The sequence below is a fragment of the Pelobates fuscus genome, chromosome 2 (genome assembly GCF_036172605.1).
Source record: "Pelobates fuscus isolate aPelFus1 chromosome 2, aPelFus1.pri, whole genome shotgun sequence".
In the NCBI taxonomy this organism is placed as follows: Eukaryota; Metazoa; Chordata; class Amphibia; order Anura; family Pelobatidae; genus Pelobates; species Pelobates fuscus.
Window position 1 is genome coordinate 345,036,518 of NC_086318.1, and position 21,418 is coordinate 345,057,935.

General features: G+C 36.3%; 1 protein-coding gene across 1 annotated transcript in view; it reads right to left on the reverse strand.

The window, feature by feature from the left end:
- The window catches only part of SYNE1 (spectrin repeat containing nuclear envelope protein 1), a 389,325-nt gene that overhangs the window by 245,790 nt on the left and 122,117 nt on the right, over window positions 1-21,418 (reverse strand). Inside the window, exons 11-17 of the mRNA XM_063443606.1 lie at window positions 20,634-20,798; window positions 14,379-14,491; window positions 12,483-12,651; window positions 10,684-10,780; window positions 5,273-5,475; window positions 2,169-2,333; window positions 830-982 (exon numbers count right to left, since the gene is read on the reverse strand). Of these exons, the coding sequence (XP_063299676.1) occupies window positions 830-982; window positions 2,169-2,333; window positions 5,273-5,475; window positions 10,684-10,780; window positions 12,483-12,651; window positions 14,379-14,491; window positions 20,634-20,798 (1,065 nt within the window). The remainder of the gene's footprint in view (window positions 1-829; window positions 983-2,168; window positions 2,334-5,272; window positions 5,476-10,683; window positions 10,781-12,482; window positions 12,652-14,378; window positions 14,492-20,633; window positions 20,799-21,418) is intronic.

Sequence of the window (21,418 nt, forward strand, 5' to 3'; positions counted from 1 at the left end):
AATGCTTTCTATGAGAAGACATTCTCAAGCCATTTGTGAGTGGGGAGCCACTGATTGCTTAAGAGTGTCAGCTGACCACCCACGGCAGCCCTAAGCTACAGTTTTGTAGATATGTAGATTTTTGGGTAAAATTTTTGTGATCGCTTTTACCCCTAAAGGTGAGCCAGCGCTGGGACTGCCTAGCACCATAACAACCTAATTTCAGGTCCCAGAGTGTTCCTTTAAGTACCACTTTTAAACTGGTCAAAATAAAAACAAAAATTTCAAATTGTTTTAACTAACATGAAGAACACAAGTAGTAATTGTCTTCACAATGTATTTTTTTTTTTGTATCACCAGAAAATTTACTATTTCACTTTTGGAAAAATGTGCCTTTATGAAAAAAACTAAAGAAAAAGAATATATAACGTGCTGTTACATAACATGTGTTAGCTGGAAATGCAAAATTATGCAAAATTGCTCCAATTTAAATGTTTTTGTCCTTTTGTTGCTTGTATGCTTCCACCACAATCTCTATTTGTCAACATTCACAGCACTAAAGAATTTCAAGACCCATAATACAAAGAAACAGATTTGGGAATATAGCAATAAAATATAGCTGCTTGGTGTTATTTACAGTAAAGAGAAATGTAGAGAAATGAAATGACAAGGGATTTGTAAGAGAGGGAGAATTTTTCCAGAGCAACTATTTTGGCCTACAATTTGCAGGCCATTTGGCGGTTCTACATGGTTCTCAGTTGAGTGGATACATCTTTCAGCATTTTTAATGACAGATTCACTTCAAAGATTTCAAAGGCTTCTCTTCATCTAATAATAAGACAAGACTTGCCTCTAGATCTTGGACAAACATCCTGACATTTAGAAACGATACTTCTAGCGGAGTTGAGATTCTTTCATTGCCTCCTTCTGCAAATGCTGCCAGTGCAATCAAGCCGTCTGCATATTCTTTTTTTGCTCTGTCATATTCATCTTCTCGAGCATACTAGAAAAGAAACAGAAATATCTACATTATAGCTTGCCCAACATAGATTTCAATTCAAAGGTGCATTGCAGGTGCTATAATCATTTTATCTTATTGAAGTGGTTATAGTACCTGGATTCCCCTGGAGCTATCCCTCCATTTATTGTTGAACCATTTTAAGACTATTTAAGAATGAATGATGGTATCTGCCTGCCCCCAGCTCAGTCCCCACTGCATGTATGGCAGAAGCAGACATTACACACTTTCTTAGCCATACCAATTCATACCAGCAATGAGCAGCTAAGATGGACTGAATGCGGGCAGCTGACACTCTCAGCTAATCATGGCTAATCACGCATTGCCACTTGGGCTTATGCTTTTACATTAGCCTGGACACCACTGAGGGAACCCTTGTTTAGAGTTAAATCCTTCAAGAATAGTTTACACTATACAGAAGCAAGCTGCCAAAGTACTCCAGGCACTATAACCACTTCAGTGAGATGAAGCCGTTGCATTGCCCTGCCTAGAGTGTTCTTTTAAGGCAGGATTCCAAACAGAGATGTATAAATAGTACGTTTGTAAACCTAGTAATATTGTTTTCGATAGCAATTTTTTCTTAAGGCAGATAAATGAAAAAGCCAAGCAACAAAACAAAAAAATGGCAAGCCTATATTTTGTAAAAAGTCACCCTATACACAATCACCTGCCCATCCTTCTTGCAAACTAATCTCTGAACAGCACTATGTGGTACTGGACATTGAACTGATGTACACTAAACAAGCATTTGAAAAGATAAGTTCTATATCTAAATGTGCATTATTAAAATAGAATACTAATTTTGATAAATTAACTTCTGTTTTTGTTGTTGTTGTTGTTTTTCTAAGCAAATATTAAGGCATCAAAGGTTCTAAGGAGAGTAACGTAAAATCATGGAACAATCAAATTATGAAATTGTGTCCATGGTAACATGTTATTTTGATTTTTGTTATAGGAAATTGGATAAACTAGCACAGTCATACGACCAATTATAGATAGGACAAGCAAAATATGTTTGATTATTAACCTTTTCATTTTCTAAAAAGAACTCCGAAAATAAATCTGATTAAATCAAGCCATATTCTATTAACATACATTTGTCTTATAATGTATTTAAACATAATTTAATAAACTACGTAAAGTAAAATTGTGAAAGACGTTAAACACATACATGTTTGACTTCCATAAACAGTTCTCTCCATCTCCCGTTAAGAAGCAGCAGCTGTTGTTTGATGTCTTTAGAAACGGTGTCGTCACATGTCTCAATAAGGAAATTACCAGCGTCATTCATGGTTGTGTGCTGTTGGATCACATGGGGCAAATGACGGAAGAAATCCTACACAGAAATATAAAATTGACATGCCTTTAACAATATGGAGAACACTTAAAAGTCATGCACATCATGAGTACAAGCAATACATCAGACAGATAATACAGCTTCCCTACTTTTTTAAATGAGCCCAATTTCTAATGAGCAACCAATGTAAGGACTGACAGCGTGGTGAGGACTCAGAGGTAAATCTGAGAGCTTTAGTTTTTTGCTCATGGTATCGGTTAAAATCAAATAAGATTTTTCAGATTGTATATGCATTTTTGGGATTATACTGTTTTTAGTGTACATGTATTTTATTCATGTGTACACTGTCAATGTTCTATATTACAATGCCACACAGATATCTGTTGCAGATTGCACACCCATTCACCTTGCATTTTCTTTTTGTTAAGCATTAAGCACTTTCAATTTAACCGTTCCTTAGAACACTTTTCTCTGGGATATTTACTTAAGTGAGAATTGCAGAAATTCAATGAATTCAAAGTGAATTTCAAATTAAATGTCACAGAAGCAAAAAACGAAAACAGAACTGGCTCGCCTTTAAATCAGTTATTTTGGCTAACTTTTCAAATTCAGATTCAGTTCTCATTTAATAATTAACCCTGTCTATTTATTGGGATTGATTTCAGACTTCTTATATGACTAGAAGTATTTGATTATCGTTGACTAATATTTTCACTGACTATAAACATAACATATTGCAATAAAGGAAAGATAAAGGGAGAAGAATCATCTATTGGCCATACTTCAGAATGATCAATGTATTATTATTTATGAACCGTCAAAAAATTACACAGTGCCGTTGAATATGTTGAATGTACAGGAAAAGAGGGTGCTGAGGGCCTTTACATTTGAAGGGGAGTAGGCACATTGAAACAAGAAGTATGGTTTAGAGGTATTTTAAGAAATAGAAAAAATAGGTTGCCAGGTGAGTTAACAATGAAGGATTAGTTTTTTTTTAGATGGCTCAGTTACAGGAAAAAAGGTAGGTTAGTAAGGTGTGTGTGTGTGTGTGTGGGGGGGACGGGGGGGACTGCTTACAATTTAATAGCTTGAAGAAAATGTGTTTTCAGTAATGTTTTTTAAAGGATAGACACTGTGAGATGAAGATGACAGTCCTGCTGACTTGGAGGGAGATAGACGGGGGGTAGTATAATTTGAAGGAGGAAAGAGAAGTAGTTCTGTTTTGGAGAGAATGAGTTTAAGAAAGAAAGTTGCCATCCACTTAGAAGTAGAAGACAGCGGCCATTGGAGCTGCAGTCAAATTCTAGAGTGGAATGAAAGAGGAGAGCTTTTGTTTCCTCATTCATTGGTCTGTTCCACGAACGTATTTTACGACTTTCCGACCACCTTAAACCTTCCACCTCTCTTCCCATGTCCTGCTCATTTCTGGCAACCCAAGGTTAGGTGACAAACCACCTACCTACCAGTGATTCAATGTTTTAAGGGAAAGGGCTAACAATATGATCTGAATGAAGACATGGAGACAAGGTATAATTTTGTTTCTGTAGATAGCAGATTACTCAATCCTTCAGTTTTCTAGCTTGTCAGTAACTGTCAGAGCCCAACTACAAAATGCTAGTTAAGTGACTCACATCTGTTTCAGATGCATGATTTACATTTACATTCTAAAATTGCAATAATGTAATATTTGGTTTTCAATGTATTATTCTAACTGCATAATTGGAAAATCAAATAAGCTTTCAGAGGAGAAAAGTGGTCTCCACTAAAGTTAGTGCATCAGGATACTGCAGGAGATGTATAAACAAACATGCTTTTTCTACAGTCAACATAAACACATTCACGTTATATTGTACATGTACCAATACCGTTAATATACATTTAGTATTTTCATTTAGAGAATGTTTATGTGTTTATTTTAATGTTTATGCTACTAGGAAAGGTCCCTCCCCCCTCAAAAGGGTTGGAGTAACCCTTTAATGTGTGAACCCTTAGCCCTTTTTGATAGCTGATTGATTGATTGATTGATTGATTGGGTTGAATAAATAAATTAGTTAGTGGGCCCATCACCTGATGGAATTGTGTCTTAAAGCCAGCACGTATACTTTCTTATTATGAACTGAAGATTTTTATACTGTTTTGTTTTTAACTTATGTGAGGTTTGATACATTGTTGTTACTGGGATATTTCTGTATCCGGTGCTGAACTAGCATTCTACAAGACATTTAAATGGTAAAAAGGGGCCTTTTGCACCAGTGAGTGAATAATTTTATTATATACCATAACGTCATGAATTTGACAGATTTACATTCATGTATCTATATTTTAACAACCAATCGAGAAGTTTGAATATCATGAGCCGGCAGAAGGAAGGTTGAATGCCATATAGAGAAAGTCAACTGAAAGTCTTGTAATCTAGAGCCAAGTATAATCCACTCAAGAAAATGTGAGTTTGCTTCGTGCATGAAATACATGCTGCTATATTATCATTATTATTTTTATAAAATGTTTTTATTTTTGTTGTGTTAGATGTAACAAAAGTGACTGTGCTGCCACGACAGCAGGCACAAGCCTATTAAGAGCAACAGAATGTAACATCAATATGGCAGTAAAATAACGGCACAATTTTTCAATTTTGTAAAGAAACATATAGAATCATGAGATAATATCATACGGTGCTGCTATATTATTTTTGATGGTGATTACACTATGTTGTATATCTATGTTTTCTTGTTAGTTATTACACATATAGTACATCAGTTTTACACTGTGATATAAGCACATTTTACAATAAGCACATTGTTGGCACAGGGGTTAGTGCACATGATAGTTTGTGGCTGCTGGTTATTATTACAATTAATCACCAAATAGAAACATGTGTAGTACATTTATTTTAACGTTCATGATACTTGTCGATATTATGTTATCCAGCACTGCATTTCATTTTTAAAATCCCATCTGTGACCTGAATCTTTGCTCACCTTTTTGGCATGTTCAGGTTGATTCAGCATCTTTTCCGCATCCTCAAGCCAAGCCTGCAGGCTGGCCACTATGTTGGTATATTTATCCCAGTTGATAATGACTTCTTCAAGCATGCTTCTCACACTTCTCACCTCCACGGATAGGTTTCTCCATTGTGTAGTTGTTTCATTCAAAAACTTAGTAACACTCTCGGCTTCTTCAACTACAAAACATCAAAGCATGCTCAAATACATTTACAAAAAACAACACATGTATACCAAACAGATGTATAATGCAGCTCAATCCAAACTGTGGAAGTAAGACAAATGATTATTTTAATTTATTTTGAGTTATTTGCTAAAACTTCCATGCAGTAACATATATATTTTAAAAATAAACTAATTTCCAACTTTCCAACAGATATATATTTAACTTACTAATAACCTTATAGGAACACTACAACATTGTATTTCTGACACTATTGTGACTGTGTGGCTGTTTAGGCCAATGATGCACATTGTGCAGCTCTGACCCAGGAAGCACCTCTAGTGGCTATTTTCTCTGAAAAGGCAGCATTTACATTGAAAAGCATGCAGGGGCAGGCAATAGACACCCAAATCACCACGTTAAGTTGTAGTTGTTCTGGTGACTATAGTGTCCCTTTAATAAAGCTCTGCAGATTGTGCAACCTTAACAATGAAATTGTATAGTGAACTAGATATATCTCAGTTAGACATCAGCAGACATTCTCGAATTACCTTAAAAATTAATAGATAGTCAGTTTCTCGTTTAATTATTTTTTTTGCTGATGGTAATAGTTAAAATAATTGCTGCACATTTACTATATGTTGAAGATGAACTCTCTAACTTGACAGTGTTCTGCTGTAGATATATTCACAATCATATAATAACAAATGACCAACTCTTCTAACACATATTTTATCATACCTGGTGAAGTCTGTCCTGTATTTGCATTGTAGCCCTGATCTCTAAATATTTACCTACAAAATGTGTTCTGTATTGTGCAATATATACTGCAGTTCTTAGCTCTTTATCTTTGTTTGAATTCACTCTTACATATGTATTCCGAGTACCAGCATAGCAACAGTTTAAACATCTCTACTACAGGTGTACAACTTAAACATAACATTCTATTTATACATTTGCTCTCAATTTAGATCCCACATAATGTAAGTTTTACTTACAAGGAGACTTTTCCATTAAAACCATGGTGGCTTTTGCCTCCTTCTGTCACCTACACCTTAAATGATCACACAATACCATAAAACTTTACCTTACCGGGGTACAACACCACACACACAGGTCCTCACAACCTTTCCTAATCACGCACCTTTCTTAACTTCCTACCCTATTAAGAAAATCCTCAAGTGTAATTATAATGTTACAGTTCCCCTTGGCACTACCAGATTACCGATAGATGGTCCTATATTTAGGCTACTTAGCGACCTACTGGACAAATCCCCGTTTGACTATAACACAAATCTGGTCATCTTTATGGCTTTCTACGGTTTCCTCAGACCTAGGGAGTTCACAGTCATACGTCAAGTAGATACGGCATAATGCCTTAAGCTTTCTCACCTAAAGAAAGTAGAAGATCACTACATACTTTCATTACCTACGACTAAAACCAATCACACCACTTATCAAACTATCATTCCCCTCTTCCCTACCGAGAATGTTTGGTGTCCAGTCAAAATACTTGACATACTCTTGTTGTCTCACCACACGCACTCACCTGACACTCCACTATTACTACTCCAAGGGCACCCATTCACCACAGCTAAATTAATTTCTCATGTCAGAACCCTAATATCAAGGTTGAGCTACAACCCGGCTTCCTTCTCTGGTCACTCCTTCCGTAAAGGCGCAGCATCTTCAGCTTCAAGCTCTAACACACCAGTCCACATCATTAAGAGACTGAGCCGCTGAAAATCCTCAATTGATAATACTTATATATCTCGACCAGAGAGGGAGCTCTGCCAAGCCTTCAGAAATCTTGCTTTGTAACTTGCAATTTGCCATAAAGTGTGTCTACTTTGAATCCTCCTTTTGTCCTCTTTTTATTACAGGCCTACTCGTACATTGGTTTTGGCACACCTCAACCAACTTTGCATCTCCTTCTACATTCCATTACGTATTAGAAATTCCGAGCACAAATATGTATATATACATATACATACACACACACACACCTGATTAAAAGCAAAACCATTTTTACATGCAGACTGTGTCAGTCACAGCCAGTAGAGGTGTGGTTAAGGCTGCATAAACAGAAGCAAAATGGATTCGAGCAGTGAAACTGCAGCGGCATGTTCTATACACTAAAACTGCTACTGTTTTGATGCCTAGAGTAATAATTTAAGCCATTATAACGTTGTGTAGTTATAACACTTATCAAAAGTGGATTTCTTAAAACCTACAGATACCTGATTAAGGACTTACCTTTGTACTGTAAGGTTTCCATTTTTATTTATATGTTTTTATATTTTATTTTAACATCTTTATCACTTGTGCACTTCACAATAAAGCACTTTATACTTATATCCACTATTGAGAGGATACTCGATTCTTTGGAAACCATTCCATTTATCTAAAGAAGGGAGTGGGGACCTTTATACCCCACCAAGCTGGAAATTTGAGCCTATACTTATTGTCTCCAAACTTGTGAGTGTATTTTTACTTATCCATAACACTCTCATATGTATATTGACAATATTGCACTATTGTTTTCCTATTTTGTATGTTCTTATTAGGACGATATTTGCCCAAAATTGTCAAACCATTTATAAGAAAGAAACTCAACCTTATATGTATGTATATTCATGTTTATTGTGAGATTTAAGGGAAACTCACTAAGGTGTTAGAGTTTCAATTGTTATTCATACTACTCACTGGGATTCTGTCACTTTCTATTGATATGATTTCTTAAAACAGTCTGTAAGATACAGTTAGGTATACAACATTTATCAGAGATATTATTTTTTCTATAACCTAAAAGAAGGTGATTGTGAAATATAATATTGCAAAGCTGTGTTTTAACGTCATGCATTAATTATGGGATCCTTACTCATTTTTGTTTCATTGCAAAATAAAAATTAACAAAGGTGAAAGGGTTACTCCAGCCACCATGACTACTTCAATAATTTGAAGTGTTAATGATGGTAACAGTCTGTATAAAACTGCACATACCAAGATATTTTGAACTTTGTGCTGAGGCTAGTTGCACCCCAACACACGTGACATTGGCAGCCGAGACTGCCAATGTCCATTCTGTGCATCTTTTGCGTCTGTTGGCAGCGTGCAGAGCTTTCTCCCACCCACTGCTCCCTCCTGCTTCCCCCCGATGCCCTATACATACCCCCTTTCACATAATACACAGGAAAGGTCCCTTCCCCCACCTCAAAAGGGTTGAAGTAACCCTTTAAGGTTTGAACAATTCGCTTATTTTGGCAGTTGATTACGGTAATTTGGTTTATTAAATTAATTAGTTAGTGGGGGGTTGATTACATTAATTATCTTAAGAGAGGATATGAAGCTATAATTTCCAAGAGGAAACTAGGGAAATCTTACTGCAAAAAAGTCAAACTGAAAACTCACAACTCCCACGATCCTTTACCAACCTGCCATAGAATATCCCTGTCTCATTGATTCTGCCTTAATAAATATAAAGGGAATTTTCATACTAGCTTGAGCCATACAAATTGAAACTCTCAAATGTATTGTACTATTTAGAAAGTATTTGTGATAAATGATTATGTTTGAAATTCAATAGGAAACCCCAGAAAGGGACGCTGCTAGGATTTTAGACGAGTGCTCAAAATTGTGCTCAGGTACATTAATGTTTTCTTTCTTATGGTTTCAAGTCATAAGTTAATGTAGCTATCTTACCCAGGGCCGGATTAACATAGGGGCTGATGGAGCTGCAGCTCCAGGCCCAGGCCCATGGAATAGGCCCATTGTAAAAAAAAAAAAAAAAAAAATAACTTTTTTTTTTTACAGACTACTCTTAGGTTTACCACCTGACTGGTATTTTAAGGCACAACTGGTATTTAATACTGCCTGGCCATGACGGTACTGCAGTAATACAAGCAATACAAATGCAAATATTTTTCTCCGTATAAACGGAGATTATTCTGCAATACCAGCACCGGCCAGTAGGGGAGAGAGGCAGGGATAGGAAGTTACAGCTTCTTCTGCATCTCCCTGCCTCTCTCTACTCACTGATCCACCGGCGAGCAGCTACACAGCACAGAGACAGACTACAGTTCAGGTAAGTGAAGGATGGGGGAAAAGGCAGCAGGGAGACATGGGGACACATGTCTCTCAGTGTCCCCATGTCTCCCAGTGTCCCCATGACTCCCAGCCAGTGTATCAGTGTCCCCATGTCTCCCAGTGTCCCTATGTCTCCCAGCCAGTGTCTCAGTGTCCCCATGTCTCCCAGTGTCCATGTCCCCATGTCTCTGTGTCCTTAGTGTCCCCATGTCTCCCAGTGTCCCCAAATGTCTCAGTGTCCCCATGTCTCCCAGTGTCCCCATGTCTATGTCCACAAGTGCCCCATGTATCCCCAAGTGTCTGTGTCCCCATGCCTCCCAGCCAGTGTCCCTAGTGTCTGTGTCCCTATGTCTCCCAGTGTCTGTGTCCCCATGTCTCTGTGTCCTTAGTGTCCCCATGTCTCCCAGTGTCCCCAAATGTCTCAGTGTCCCCATGCCTCCCAGTGTCCCCATGTCTATGTCCACAAGTGCCCCATGTCTCCCAGTGTCCCCAAGTGTCTGTGTCCCCATGCCTCCCAGCCAGTGTCCATAGTGTCTGTGTCCCCATGTCTTCTAGTGTCTGTGTCCCCATGTCTGTGTCCCTAGTGTCTGTCTCCTTATTTCTCCTAGTGTCCCCAAATGTCTGTGTCCTCATGTATCCCAGTGTCCCCATGTCTGTATTCACAAGTGCCCCCATGTCTCTGTGTCCCCTAGTATCCTAGTGACACGGGACACACTGAGACATGGGGACACTGGGAGAAATGGGGACACAGACACTGGGAGACTAGGGGACTGGGCGACATGGGGACATTGACACTGTGATACATAGGGACACTGATGCCAGACTGGCCTTCCAATTCTTTGGACAGACATGCCCCCTTTTTGGGCATGTTCGCCCCTTTTGGCAGTTCTGGTCACATGATTCACGTCAGTGGTGCACCCTTTTACCCTGCCCATGGACATTGCGAGATTAGCATAGAGTATGTGTTTTCTTATAGCTGCATCCTTTGAGTTTCCCTCCAACACCAACTCCATCAGATACATGACTCTTGAGAGGTATGACTGTTTTAGTGTTTTTGGTCGATAAGTTTCTGTAATTAGGCCCCATCATAATTGTCAGCACCAGACCCACTGGGCTCTTAATCTGACCCTGATCTTACCTGATCCATCAGCTTTCACATACATCTCTGCTGCCTGCTTAAGTGACTGACTGGTAAATTCGTATTGCTCAAAGAATCTATTGCCATCAATAAATGTCTGCAATAGAAAATTTTAAAGTACATTACATTCCAAACAAAAATCATGCTTGCATTATTTAAACTAGAAATATCATTAATACTACACTGTATTGGCACTGTGACAATCGCTCTGAAATAACATCTTGCCGTTAATGTTTCACTAATCTTTCCTAATTTCATAGCGTCAAATTAAGGAATATCTATATGAAACAATGTATTTATGTAAGGGCTTGTTGTAACTGATATTCTGTTTAAACGTTAGCTTAGTATATTGTATATGATTTATGGTCAATATACACCCACACGTTAGAGGTGTTTTATATATGTGTGAATGTTTGCATTTGTATATGAGCATGTGTATTTATATATATATTTTTTTTTCTGCACCATGACTTGTATGTGTATATGTGCGTGTTTACATATGAACTCTTCCAGTTCTACAGATGTGAGTATTGGATTGCCTTATGCACTTTTGTCACACGTAAAATAAACCATGCCAAATCTAAAGGCCAATATAATAAATATCACGACGGAACCGGATAACATCTATATGTTATGCAATGGGCAATTATATTAAGAAAGCTACTGATGACAATCCACAGGTACACGTGATTGCAGTGGAATGTTTTTCTTTTTCCCTTGTAATTTGTGGCACTTAAAGATGTTTGCATTTATGTGAAAGTATACTCTGAAATTTAGAGATGACTGTTGCGTTGATGGAAAATCTGCAGCAGATGTTGCCATGGTGATTTGTTACGCAGTTTGTGTTTAGTTTAGAATATTTAGAAAGAGATGGATGAAAATTCAGTTCTTGTGGGTAATCATGCTTCTTTATACACTATATCAGGGGTTCCCAACCCAGTCCTCAAGTACCCCCGACTGGTCCAGGATTTAGGAATTGCCATGTTGTGTCTAAAGTGTTTTTTTTTCTCTTCTAAAAACACCTTAGACACAACTGGGTAGTCTCTAAATCCTGGACTGTTAGGTGGTACTTGGGGACTGGGTTTGGCACTATATTAATGAAAATACCAAAATAAAACAAAGCACAACAAAAGTTAATGAAATGTTAATAACAGCACAATGATACAAAACATATTTTTTATGGAAAATATACAAAATAGCGTTACTCTTTTATGCAATATCACATATCAATTATGCTAAATGTTGGCACTTTGGAACATAGACAACAATTCTCTGGGTTCTCTGAAAAGTGGTCCAAAACTGATGAAGTGTGAAAGTTTAGATAACTACTATAAACCATATACTTAGTGATATGTTTAGGATTTTGGTGCTAATTAGAAATGTGTTTATTTAATATACTTTGCTGACAACAAAAAGGTTTGGAAAATAATTGTCTGTGGTACACACAACAAGACAGGCAAAGAGAAGGAATCACCCTAAATCAGGAAGCAAAAAACTGAAACTCCGCAATTTGTGTGTCTCTTTTTTCTGCTATTTAGACTGGGGTCACATTTTCCACTTACATATTTTTTTTTTTTTACTTTTGGCAACTGTAAGTTTACTTGGATCTACAACCTAGTGAAATGAAACATTATGCATTCTAGAACCCACTAAAATTGGAGTTTGTCAGTCTAATGGCTAAACACAATATTTCCATATGCAAACAAACCCCATATTTTATATAAGAATACACAGACATAAATGTTAACTTATCTCTGTACATTACTTGAGAATAGACGAATGCCAGAAGTATTACTTACAATGTAATTTTGTAGTAGTAGTTCTACTGATTCCCTCCTGCCATATTTGATGATCCATGATTTTAATTTTGATTCTGCTAGGACCAGAAGTGCTAGAAGACGGTATTTCAATTCCATGAATTCAAGTTTTATCATATGAAGTTGAGAAGAGGTTGCAACAAAATCGAACCTGCAAGTAGATAACGTTGTTTTAATGTAAAGTCAAATCACTCCACTGTGTCTTAAGAAAATTCATTGTACCCTGTTTATACCAAAAGCAACATAGCATTTGGAAATTATTATAGGTATATATTATATTTTTTTCATGTCTCATGTTTCATTGATTTTCAAGAATAAAGACCTTACAAGAAAGAAAAAAAAGGTGTTAATGCTAATTGACTATTCTTTGAATACTTGATGCAAACATTTTTAATGTATCATTAATTTAATTAAATAAGACTCTACAGGTAAATCACGAGAAAATAATTAGTTTGGGTTTTGATTTGGACATACTCTTTCTGCACAAGTCTAATTCTTGGTAAAGAAATCTCAGGTAATACATTTTATGAAGAATGGATACATGTGAATGGAGTAGTAGAGTAATTGGAAATGGCACTTGGACACACATGTATAATAATGTGTATATTGTAAATATATCTAATGCTTCAAAATATGTACTTATTAAATCATAGCCTCATTTTTATTTTGCCAGATTGAAACTCCCCATGAAAAAAATCAAAATCTCAAAGTGAGGATGGAAAAAATAATATTCTTTTTTTTTTTTTTTTTTTTTTTTTAAGTAATTTTATTTTAAATGTCGTCGTCACAGTAAATAACGTATATCTAATAGATTATTTCTGTAATTATTACATTTCCATAAATGACAAATATGATAGCATGGCCATCTACTTATACTATACTTGGGAATGTAGACCAAAAACAGTTGGAATTGCCATGATTGGACAACTCTCACGCATGCAAGCTGTGGGCACACGTTCACCCCAAAAGAACTTTTAATAAACCTGTAAGTGTTATCTAAAGTGTCCAGTTGATAAGGACTACTGTGAAATGCTACGTACTAACAGATTGCGTGGTCATATTTACTAAGCTAATGCACCTACTGTGACAGATTAGCAAAGCTGTCACTAAGTATTTTCTTTCTGAAGTAGAACATGCAATTTAATAACAGTGTGGTACCTTTGAAATATGCTCATTGTTCCCTTGGCTATTCATTAAAAAATATATTTTTTATATTTTTCAGATATCGTAAGAGGACACACATACTTAATCATACACTAATGACTAAACATACTATATTAAATTAATGTTTGATGACTATCTCAAGGCTTGCAGGAAAACTAAAAAAATATTTGGAAACTTATTGAATAACTGCAATTAATATGAAAAAAAAATTATCTCCTACAAATAGGTGGTATGATAATATGAACACAAAAAATGTTATAAGAATACTATATTAATTATTAGAATGGTAAAGCACTGTTTTAGGATATTAGTCTTAGAACATTTTTTATAGTTAAGGAAAAAAAAACATATTAAGATAAATTAAGATAATTCTATCAGTACAACAAATGGTCCCCAGTTTGTCTATTTGCTGCATCTTCACGACTGCTTCAAATACACAATATAATTGTTAGGTCCTGTGACAACAATGGATTAATTAAGGTCGTCTGATATCAATCCTCAAAAGTAATTTTGGGGAAAAAAAAGGAGACTTTTAATCAATAAAATAGCAGGAATTAAAACTGAAAACTAAACACATAAGGAATAGCCAATAGGTAAAACATAATGCTAGTTGACAAAAAGTCTCTCCATATTTGCTTCAATCATCCATCATATTTTAATGTTTAGCCTTTCGTTCTTATAATTAATCAAATTAGCCAGGTGAAAATTCATTACCTTTCAGCCATGTCATCAAGCTGCTCTATAGGAACTGGCACTCCGTTGACAGATCGAGAACGATGAATCTCTTGAAAAGCTTTTTTGTAACCATCCAGATTCTTCAGCACGTCCTGTTTAATATTAATTAGAAAAAAAAAGCAAATAGTAACAAAAGAACAAAAACAGAGAAACGTTTTGGCTAGAGAAACCGAAAAGCTAAGCTGCAACGATGAGTCATTGTTCAGTATTTCTGTACTAGGAAATTTTATCTGTCACCATGGCATACAATTTTACTCTGTCTTGAAAGCATGTCTTAATAAATGCTTTTCACAGATCAATTTAAATTCTTTCTGTGAGCATGCTGAAAAGCTGGACCTGCTGGTAATTAGGCACTTCTAGAGACTGAGGACTAGAATCGCCTCTCAGTTTCTGAGGGTTTCTGCTGAATTCTGATATCATCACTGCAGATTGCCAGTACAGGTTTTGTAAAAAAATCAAAAAAACTACACTCTATCAATATATATATATATATATATATATATATATATATATATATATGAGTAGCTACAACTTAAAGGGACACTCCACTGCCCACATAAAAGAATAAAAAAAAAAAAAAGCATCAAAACAAGAATCACTATTTAGTAGATATACCCCACATAAAATATGCATTTTCCCCCCATTGTTGGTATATCTAAAAACAGCTTGCAAAAGCTGCAGTTCTCTTATTTTTCAAATTAATTAATTAATTAATTTATTTATTACTGACATTTATAAAGCGTCAACAGATTCCACAGCGCTGTACAATTGGGAAAAATACAAACACAATAAGAACAGACCGATACAACTGGTAGACGACCCTTCCCGGGAGCTTACAATCTAAAGGTTAAACTGGGGAGATGAGACAAGAGGTAGTAGAGGGATTTGTATGTGATAGCAGAGAGAGCTAATAGTATAACTGCAGCAGCTGATAGCATGTGAAGGGAATGAGGAGATGATTGGCTATGGTTCCAAACAGCTGGAAGACCATGGATATATAGTTACAACAAGGGTGGGGGGGTTGAGCTGAGTAAAATTAAAAGGCCTTCATGCAGGGATGTATGATGACTTGGGGCTAAGGAAGAGAAATAAAACAGTTACTTAAAAGGCATTTACAACTGGGAGTGGCAAGCGGGGGGCAGTCTGCTGCCTTTGCTACAGCCTCCCTCTCTCACCACCACCATCTTCTTGTCCTGTCTAGACTTTCTGTGGCTCTCCAATCACAGACTTCCCAAAGCATCTCAATGAAATGTCTTTGAAAGGCAATAACTGTCTCTTGAGTTTCGCTCCACTGAGCTAACCAAACCAGGAAGTAAATGGACCAGTTTTCTGAGTGACAGCCATGGGGGTGTAACAAGGTTAATTTATGAAAGTGCCAATTTCTATTGAAATCTGCACTTTTTGTAAAATTACAAACAAGAGGACACACTCTTCACACATACAGTATTTCAGCAAGCTAAAATGCTTTAGGGATCTGGAAACCTTGGATGGCTAAAAGGTGTTTTATAACTTGAAACTTGAAACTTGAAACATAATGCTTTACCTTAGGCTGAAAATGCATTAAAGGAGTTGAAGTTTCATTACAGCTAGGGATCTACCTTCTGGCCACCTTTGACTTAAAAGAACACTATAGGGTCATGAACACAAATATGTATTCCCTATAGCAGGCATAGGCAACCTTCGGCACTCCAGATGTTTTGGACTACATCTCCCATGATGTTTTGCCAGCATTATGGGTGTAAGGGTCCACAACATCTGGGGTGCCGAAGGTTGCCTATCCCTGCCCTGTAGTGTTGAAAGCCTAATATAGCCCCCCTGGCCTTTCCTTGCCCCCTAAATATAGTAATATGTATAGTAATCTTACCTTTATTCCAGTCTGCTGCTGGCTCTGCCCCTGATCTGACTCCTTGGCTGACATAATCAGAAGTGATGATTTCAGCCAATCACAATGCCTTCCCATTGAACAGTATTATACTGGCTGAGATTGTCAAGGAAGCAGATCAGGGGCAGAGCCAGCACAAGCCTAACACAGCCCTGGACAATAGGCATCTTCTCATACAGATACACTGAATCAATGCATCTCTATGAGGAAAGTTCAGTGTCTCCATGCAGAGGGCACAGCACTGACTCAGGAAACATCTCTAGGAGCCATCTGAAGAGTGGCCAGTGGAGGCATTCTTAGGCTGTAATGTAAACACTGCCTTTTTTCTGAAAAGACAGTGTTTACTGCAAAAAGCCTGAAGGGACTGATTATACTCACCCGAACAAAATGCCATTAGTTGTAGTTGTTCTGGTGACTATGGAGTCATTTTAAAGTATTATTGATGTATAACATAAAGGAGATATATTTAACATTCTTAAGGAAGACCTGACTAAATAAACATCACATTAAGGTGAATAATTTAGAATTAATTTCCAATTCAACAGTTTCATATATAAAGTAAGAAAATAATGCTGAGAGCATTTTAACATATATTTGCTACAGTGTGATGTACTGTGATGCAGCTACAGTGAGATGATTTACTATCCCATAACAGTCTCCTAGTAGATATATATTTACAAGGCATTATGTGTAATTAAGTGATATGTTTTATTTCTTTTACACTAATAATTATTTTAGAAAAATATAGACCCACATATTAGATAAAATATCAGATAAAACTAAAGTTTCCTAAACAATTAGTTCTAAAGACTCCCAAAAGTTTGGGCTTATTATATTAGCATTGAAAGATTATTCAGTTTGACTAGGTAAGTTGTCATCGCACATTAAACACCAACAGAAGTTTCTTATCTTACGGTGTTAAAGTAATAACTATAAACTAAATAACTTACTTGATTCTAAAGACAGAACAAAATTGGAAACATAACATTTTAAGCATAAGAAACATAACATTAAGTTAGTGTTTAAATAAAAATGAAATTATTGTTAATTCACGCACAATTATTATATGTTAATTTGTTTTTCTATTTTTTGCATGTGCAAGTGATCATGGTTCTTGGTGTGTGAATACAGAGATCTATCCGTTTGTTGCTGAAGGTGTAACTCCACCTCCAGCAGCATAATAAAGGCATCATTAGCCAGCCCAGAACAAGAGGTTGGTTAATGTCAATTCTGTGCATATAATGAACGTCTGTTGTTAGCAGACAGAGCATGCTGGCGACAGACGACCAATGGCAGCACAGTCTTCCCATGCCGCCCAAGTCCCCCCTCATTCCGTCCTCGAGGACATCCATTCCTCTCCAGCGAGATAATATTATATCTCCAGAAGAAGATTAGGCTTCCGGGAGAACTTGGCCTGAGCGCAAAACGAAAGTAAGCTTTAGTCTTATTTATTTATTCTAATTTTGGGAGGGTAGGCAGTCAAGCACAGTAAGGTTTACTCTAACCAAAAACAGTGTTTTATGAAAGCACTGTTTTATTGCTTGGAGTAACCCTTTAATTTAATAACCTATATATTGTTATTCAAATGAGAAATTAATAACTCCAATCCACTTACATCATGGACAGAAGATCAGATCTTGTAGTGACTGAAAAACGATATTTAGTAAAACATCTTCCTAAATAAGAATCTTGGTTCTTGTTTTGATCTTATTTTATTGAAATTAGTTTCACCATGGAAACATAAGTCTAAATGCTCTGTTCTGGACAAGTTGCAGGGGTAGACATTATATTCTGCAATCCATGCTGAAAAAATAGTTTTAACCTGAATGTTCTACTGTGTATGTTTATAAGTGCAGCTGTCCAGGTATTAAGTCAGAATCTTGTTCTTTGTTTAAAAACATGTATCTTGAATTTTAATGGAAAATTAAATTATTTTTTTGAGTTAAAAAAGTACAGAAATTGAATTAATGTGCATTTTGTGAGCTATAATAAATTAACCTTTTGCATTAACAGAACATTTAAAATAAAAGAAGCTTGGACAACTGGAAGTATTCATTTCACTCAAGGCAAATAATGGCTCACTTCCATAATGTGTTCCTTCAACATGTCAACGTAATTTACAAAACACTGCAGATGTACCTTAATAATATCTTCAATTATAGAAACACTTCATCACACATTTACACAAAATGAAATGTCCCTGTCCATATAAAATAAAGACAGGCAAAGAATATATATTTATATATATTGCAGGGTCATGGAAGAAGTATTCAATTCTTGTTACACATTGCTTAATATACAGATGCAAACTGAGAACTGTAATAGACATAGTAAATGGTCCCCTCACTATATAGGTCCTTTAGTTTTAACCCTGCAATGTAAAGCATTGCATTTAGTAGATACAGCACTGCTTACATTGCAGGGTAAATATGCCTCTACTGGGTGTTTATCTGACAGTCACTAGAGGCACTTCCTCTTTGGGAACCGAGTCAAACACGGTTCTCATGGCTAACCTCTATTTCATTGGAGGAGTGCAGTACTGGCCGTGCATGTGCTTTTTGTTCCCAATGCTCCCCTATGAGGAGCATTTTCTTTTTTTTAATGTTTTTATTAATTTTATTTTCCATTCATAACAATAACATTTGACCAACGTATACAACGTATAAAAGGTGTTTCAAAACATTACATTCGGTGTAGCATGAAGTAACATTGCTCTTTGCGAATAACAGTATTGTGACATACAATAATATAGCTCCTTGCATACATCAATATTAAACTTGTTGTCGCCTTGTTGTTCCCTTGTTGTGTATCTGTGAGGAGCATTTTAATGGACAAAATAGAATCGTCAGCGACACGTCGCAGATCGAGCAGCTGTAGGGACTAGTAGTAAGTAACACCCTTCATTACAGTTTTTATTTAGATTTATTGGGGCCCTGAATCTAACTAAAAAAGAGAACACTATAGCGTTAGGAAATCAGATTTGTTTTGTGTTCCTTCAAGGAATATAGGGTGCAAATGTACTAGGGAAGTGGGCATACATGACAGAGGATGTGAAGGAAATAATTGGGAAATGATTGGTTGAGCTGTGAGAAATACAGTGTTACTAGTGGAAACAAATGACTGAGAATCCAGGCAAATTCTTATGCAAAGTCTCCAGGTGGCATGGACAAATATTGCTAGTAGGAGAGGGGAGGTAGAAAATGTGGCTGGGGCATACCTCCCAAGTGACAGTTCATATTTTGGAAGGACTGTCCCTATTTTGGGTCCAAATCCCTCTGTCCCCCTATTCTATCCAAATGTCCCTCTTCTTCAGGTGCCCATGTTGTCGGTATATCTGACTATATAATAGATCTCCACCGCAATGATACCCACAGTAATGTGTATTTAAACGACAATGAATGTATTTAGAAGTCAATCTGTGCAAACAAGATACAGTGTTCTTAATCTAAATGCCATTTTAGCTGGCTAAATTGTTTTCATAAATTGCATTTGGCCACAGCCCCATTCTCACCCAAGAAATTAAAGTGTACCCCTTTGTCCATTTCAAATATTAGAAAGTTTAAGATGGGGTAGATAAAAAGGTGACTGAAGAGGTAATATGGCTTTTTTCGAGATGACTGTCAGGGTAAATGAGGTGATTATATTGCTACAGTAAATTTGTGGATATGTAGATATTAGCTGCAAGGTAGTGGTTAGAGACATATTGAATCAGTGCAATGGCTTGCTGTACTGATGCATTGTGCTATAACACAACGATATGCCCCCAGTCACCCACAGTGTGCTACAAACACATGGACTTCAGAACCATAAAATGCAATTCTTAAAATGTGTTTTTTAACAACTATCTGCATTCAAACAGGGTTTTCTATCTTGCAGTTCATTCAAACTGATATGTCAATTTGCATAAAAGTATGCATTTATCTCTAGTAAAACGTCAAGTAAATTTTATATTTGCAAGCTGCTGATAAAGAGGTAGAAAGAAAAAAAGCACAGATGTGCCTTAGAAATGTGTACTCTTATTGTAGCGTAGCTTGGTCCACAAAGTGTTGGGAACCACTCTATTGCTAGCACATATATATTCTGTACAAATAAAGCTAGTTGTCTAAATATGTGCGTGACCATTACTAAAATGATTTTAAAAAAAACCTATATTGAACCATCTTCAAAAAAATTAACCACTAGATTTGGATCTACTGTTACCTTAAAGTGTAGATGACTCAAGTATTGATTCTGCACTTGAAATAACCTTTCTTTATATTTGAGTCAACTTGCAAATTGTACAGCAGCATAAAATATTGAAATGTATTTATTAACGTTTTTCCGCTATAAGTCTAGGAATATCACCCGTTTACCTTGTGTTGCTCTAATTTCCTGTGTATGATGTTTGCCGTCTCGTCGTGAGCTTGCTGGATACTGATTTCTTCCCTGATAGCGAGCTCTGCTCGGTATAGCCAGGAGCCTATGGTTCCCAAAGGAGCAGGTAGGGATTTATCAAGCTGTATTTGCCAATCAACAATCTGTAAATAAAATCTTTGTTAGTCTCTGAATAGTGCCTTTTGGTGAGTTCATGTCTCAGTTATTACAGTCAATAATTTGTTTACTACACACAGTTCTCTAAAATTAATTAAATGCAGAATGCAATGATTCTGCTTGATGTCATACTTAATGTATACCAACAAAGTGATAAGGAACTGCACTCATTCACATGAGCAAACAAAGGGTGCAACCAGGCCTGTAGCTAGCACAAACCCAATTAGTTGAATCCAATGCTTCATATGATGTCATTATTTCGTCTTTTTGTTATATATTATAATGTATTACTACATAGATCTACCTGCTTACAACAATCAAGCTTATACAGTTGTGCTCAAAAGTTTGCATACCCTGGCAGAAATTGTGAAATTTTGGCATCGATTTTGAAAATATGGCTGATAATGCAAAAAAAAAAAAGTATTGAAGGATAGTGATCATATGAAACCATTTATCATCACATAGTTGTTTGGCTCCTTTTTAAATCATAATGATAAGAGAAATTAGCCAAATGGCCCTGATCAAAAGTTTGCATACCCTTGAATGTTTGGCCTTGTTACAGACACACAAGGTGACATATGAAAAGGATAGGGGAAAACGCGCCCAA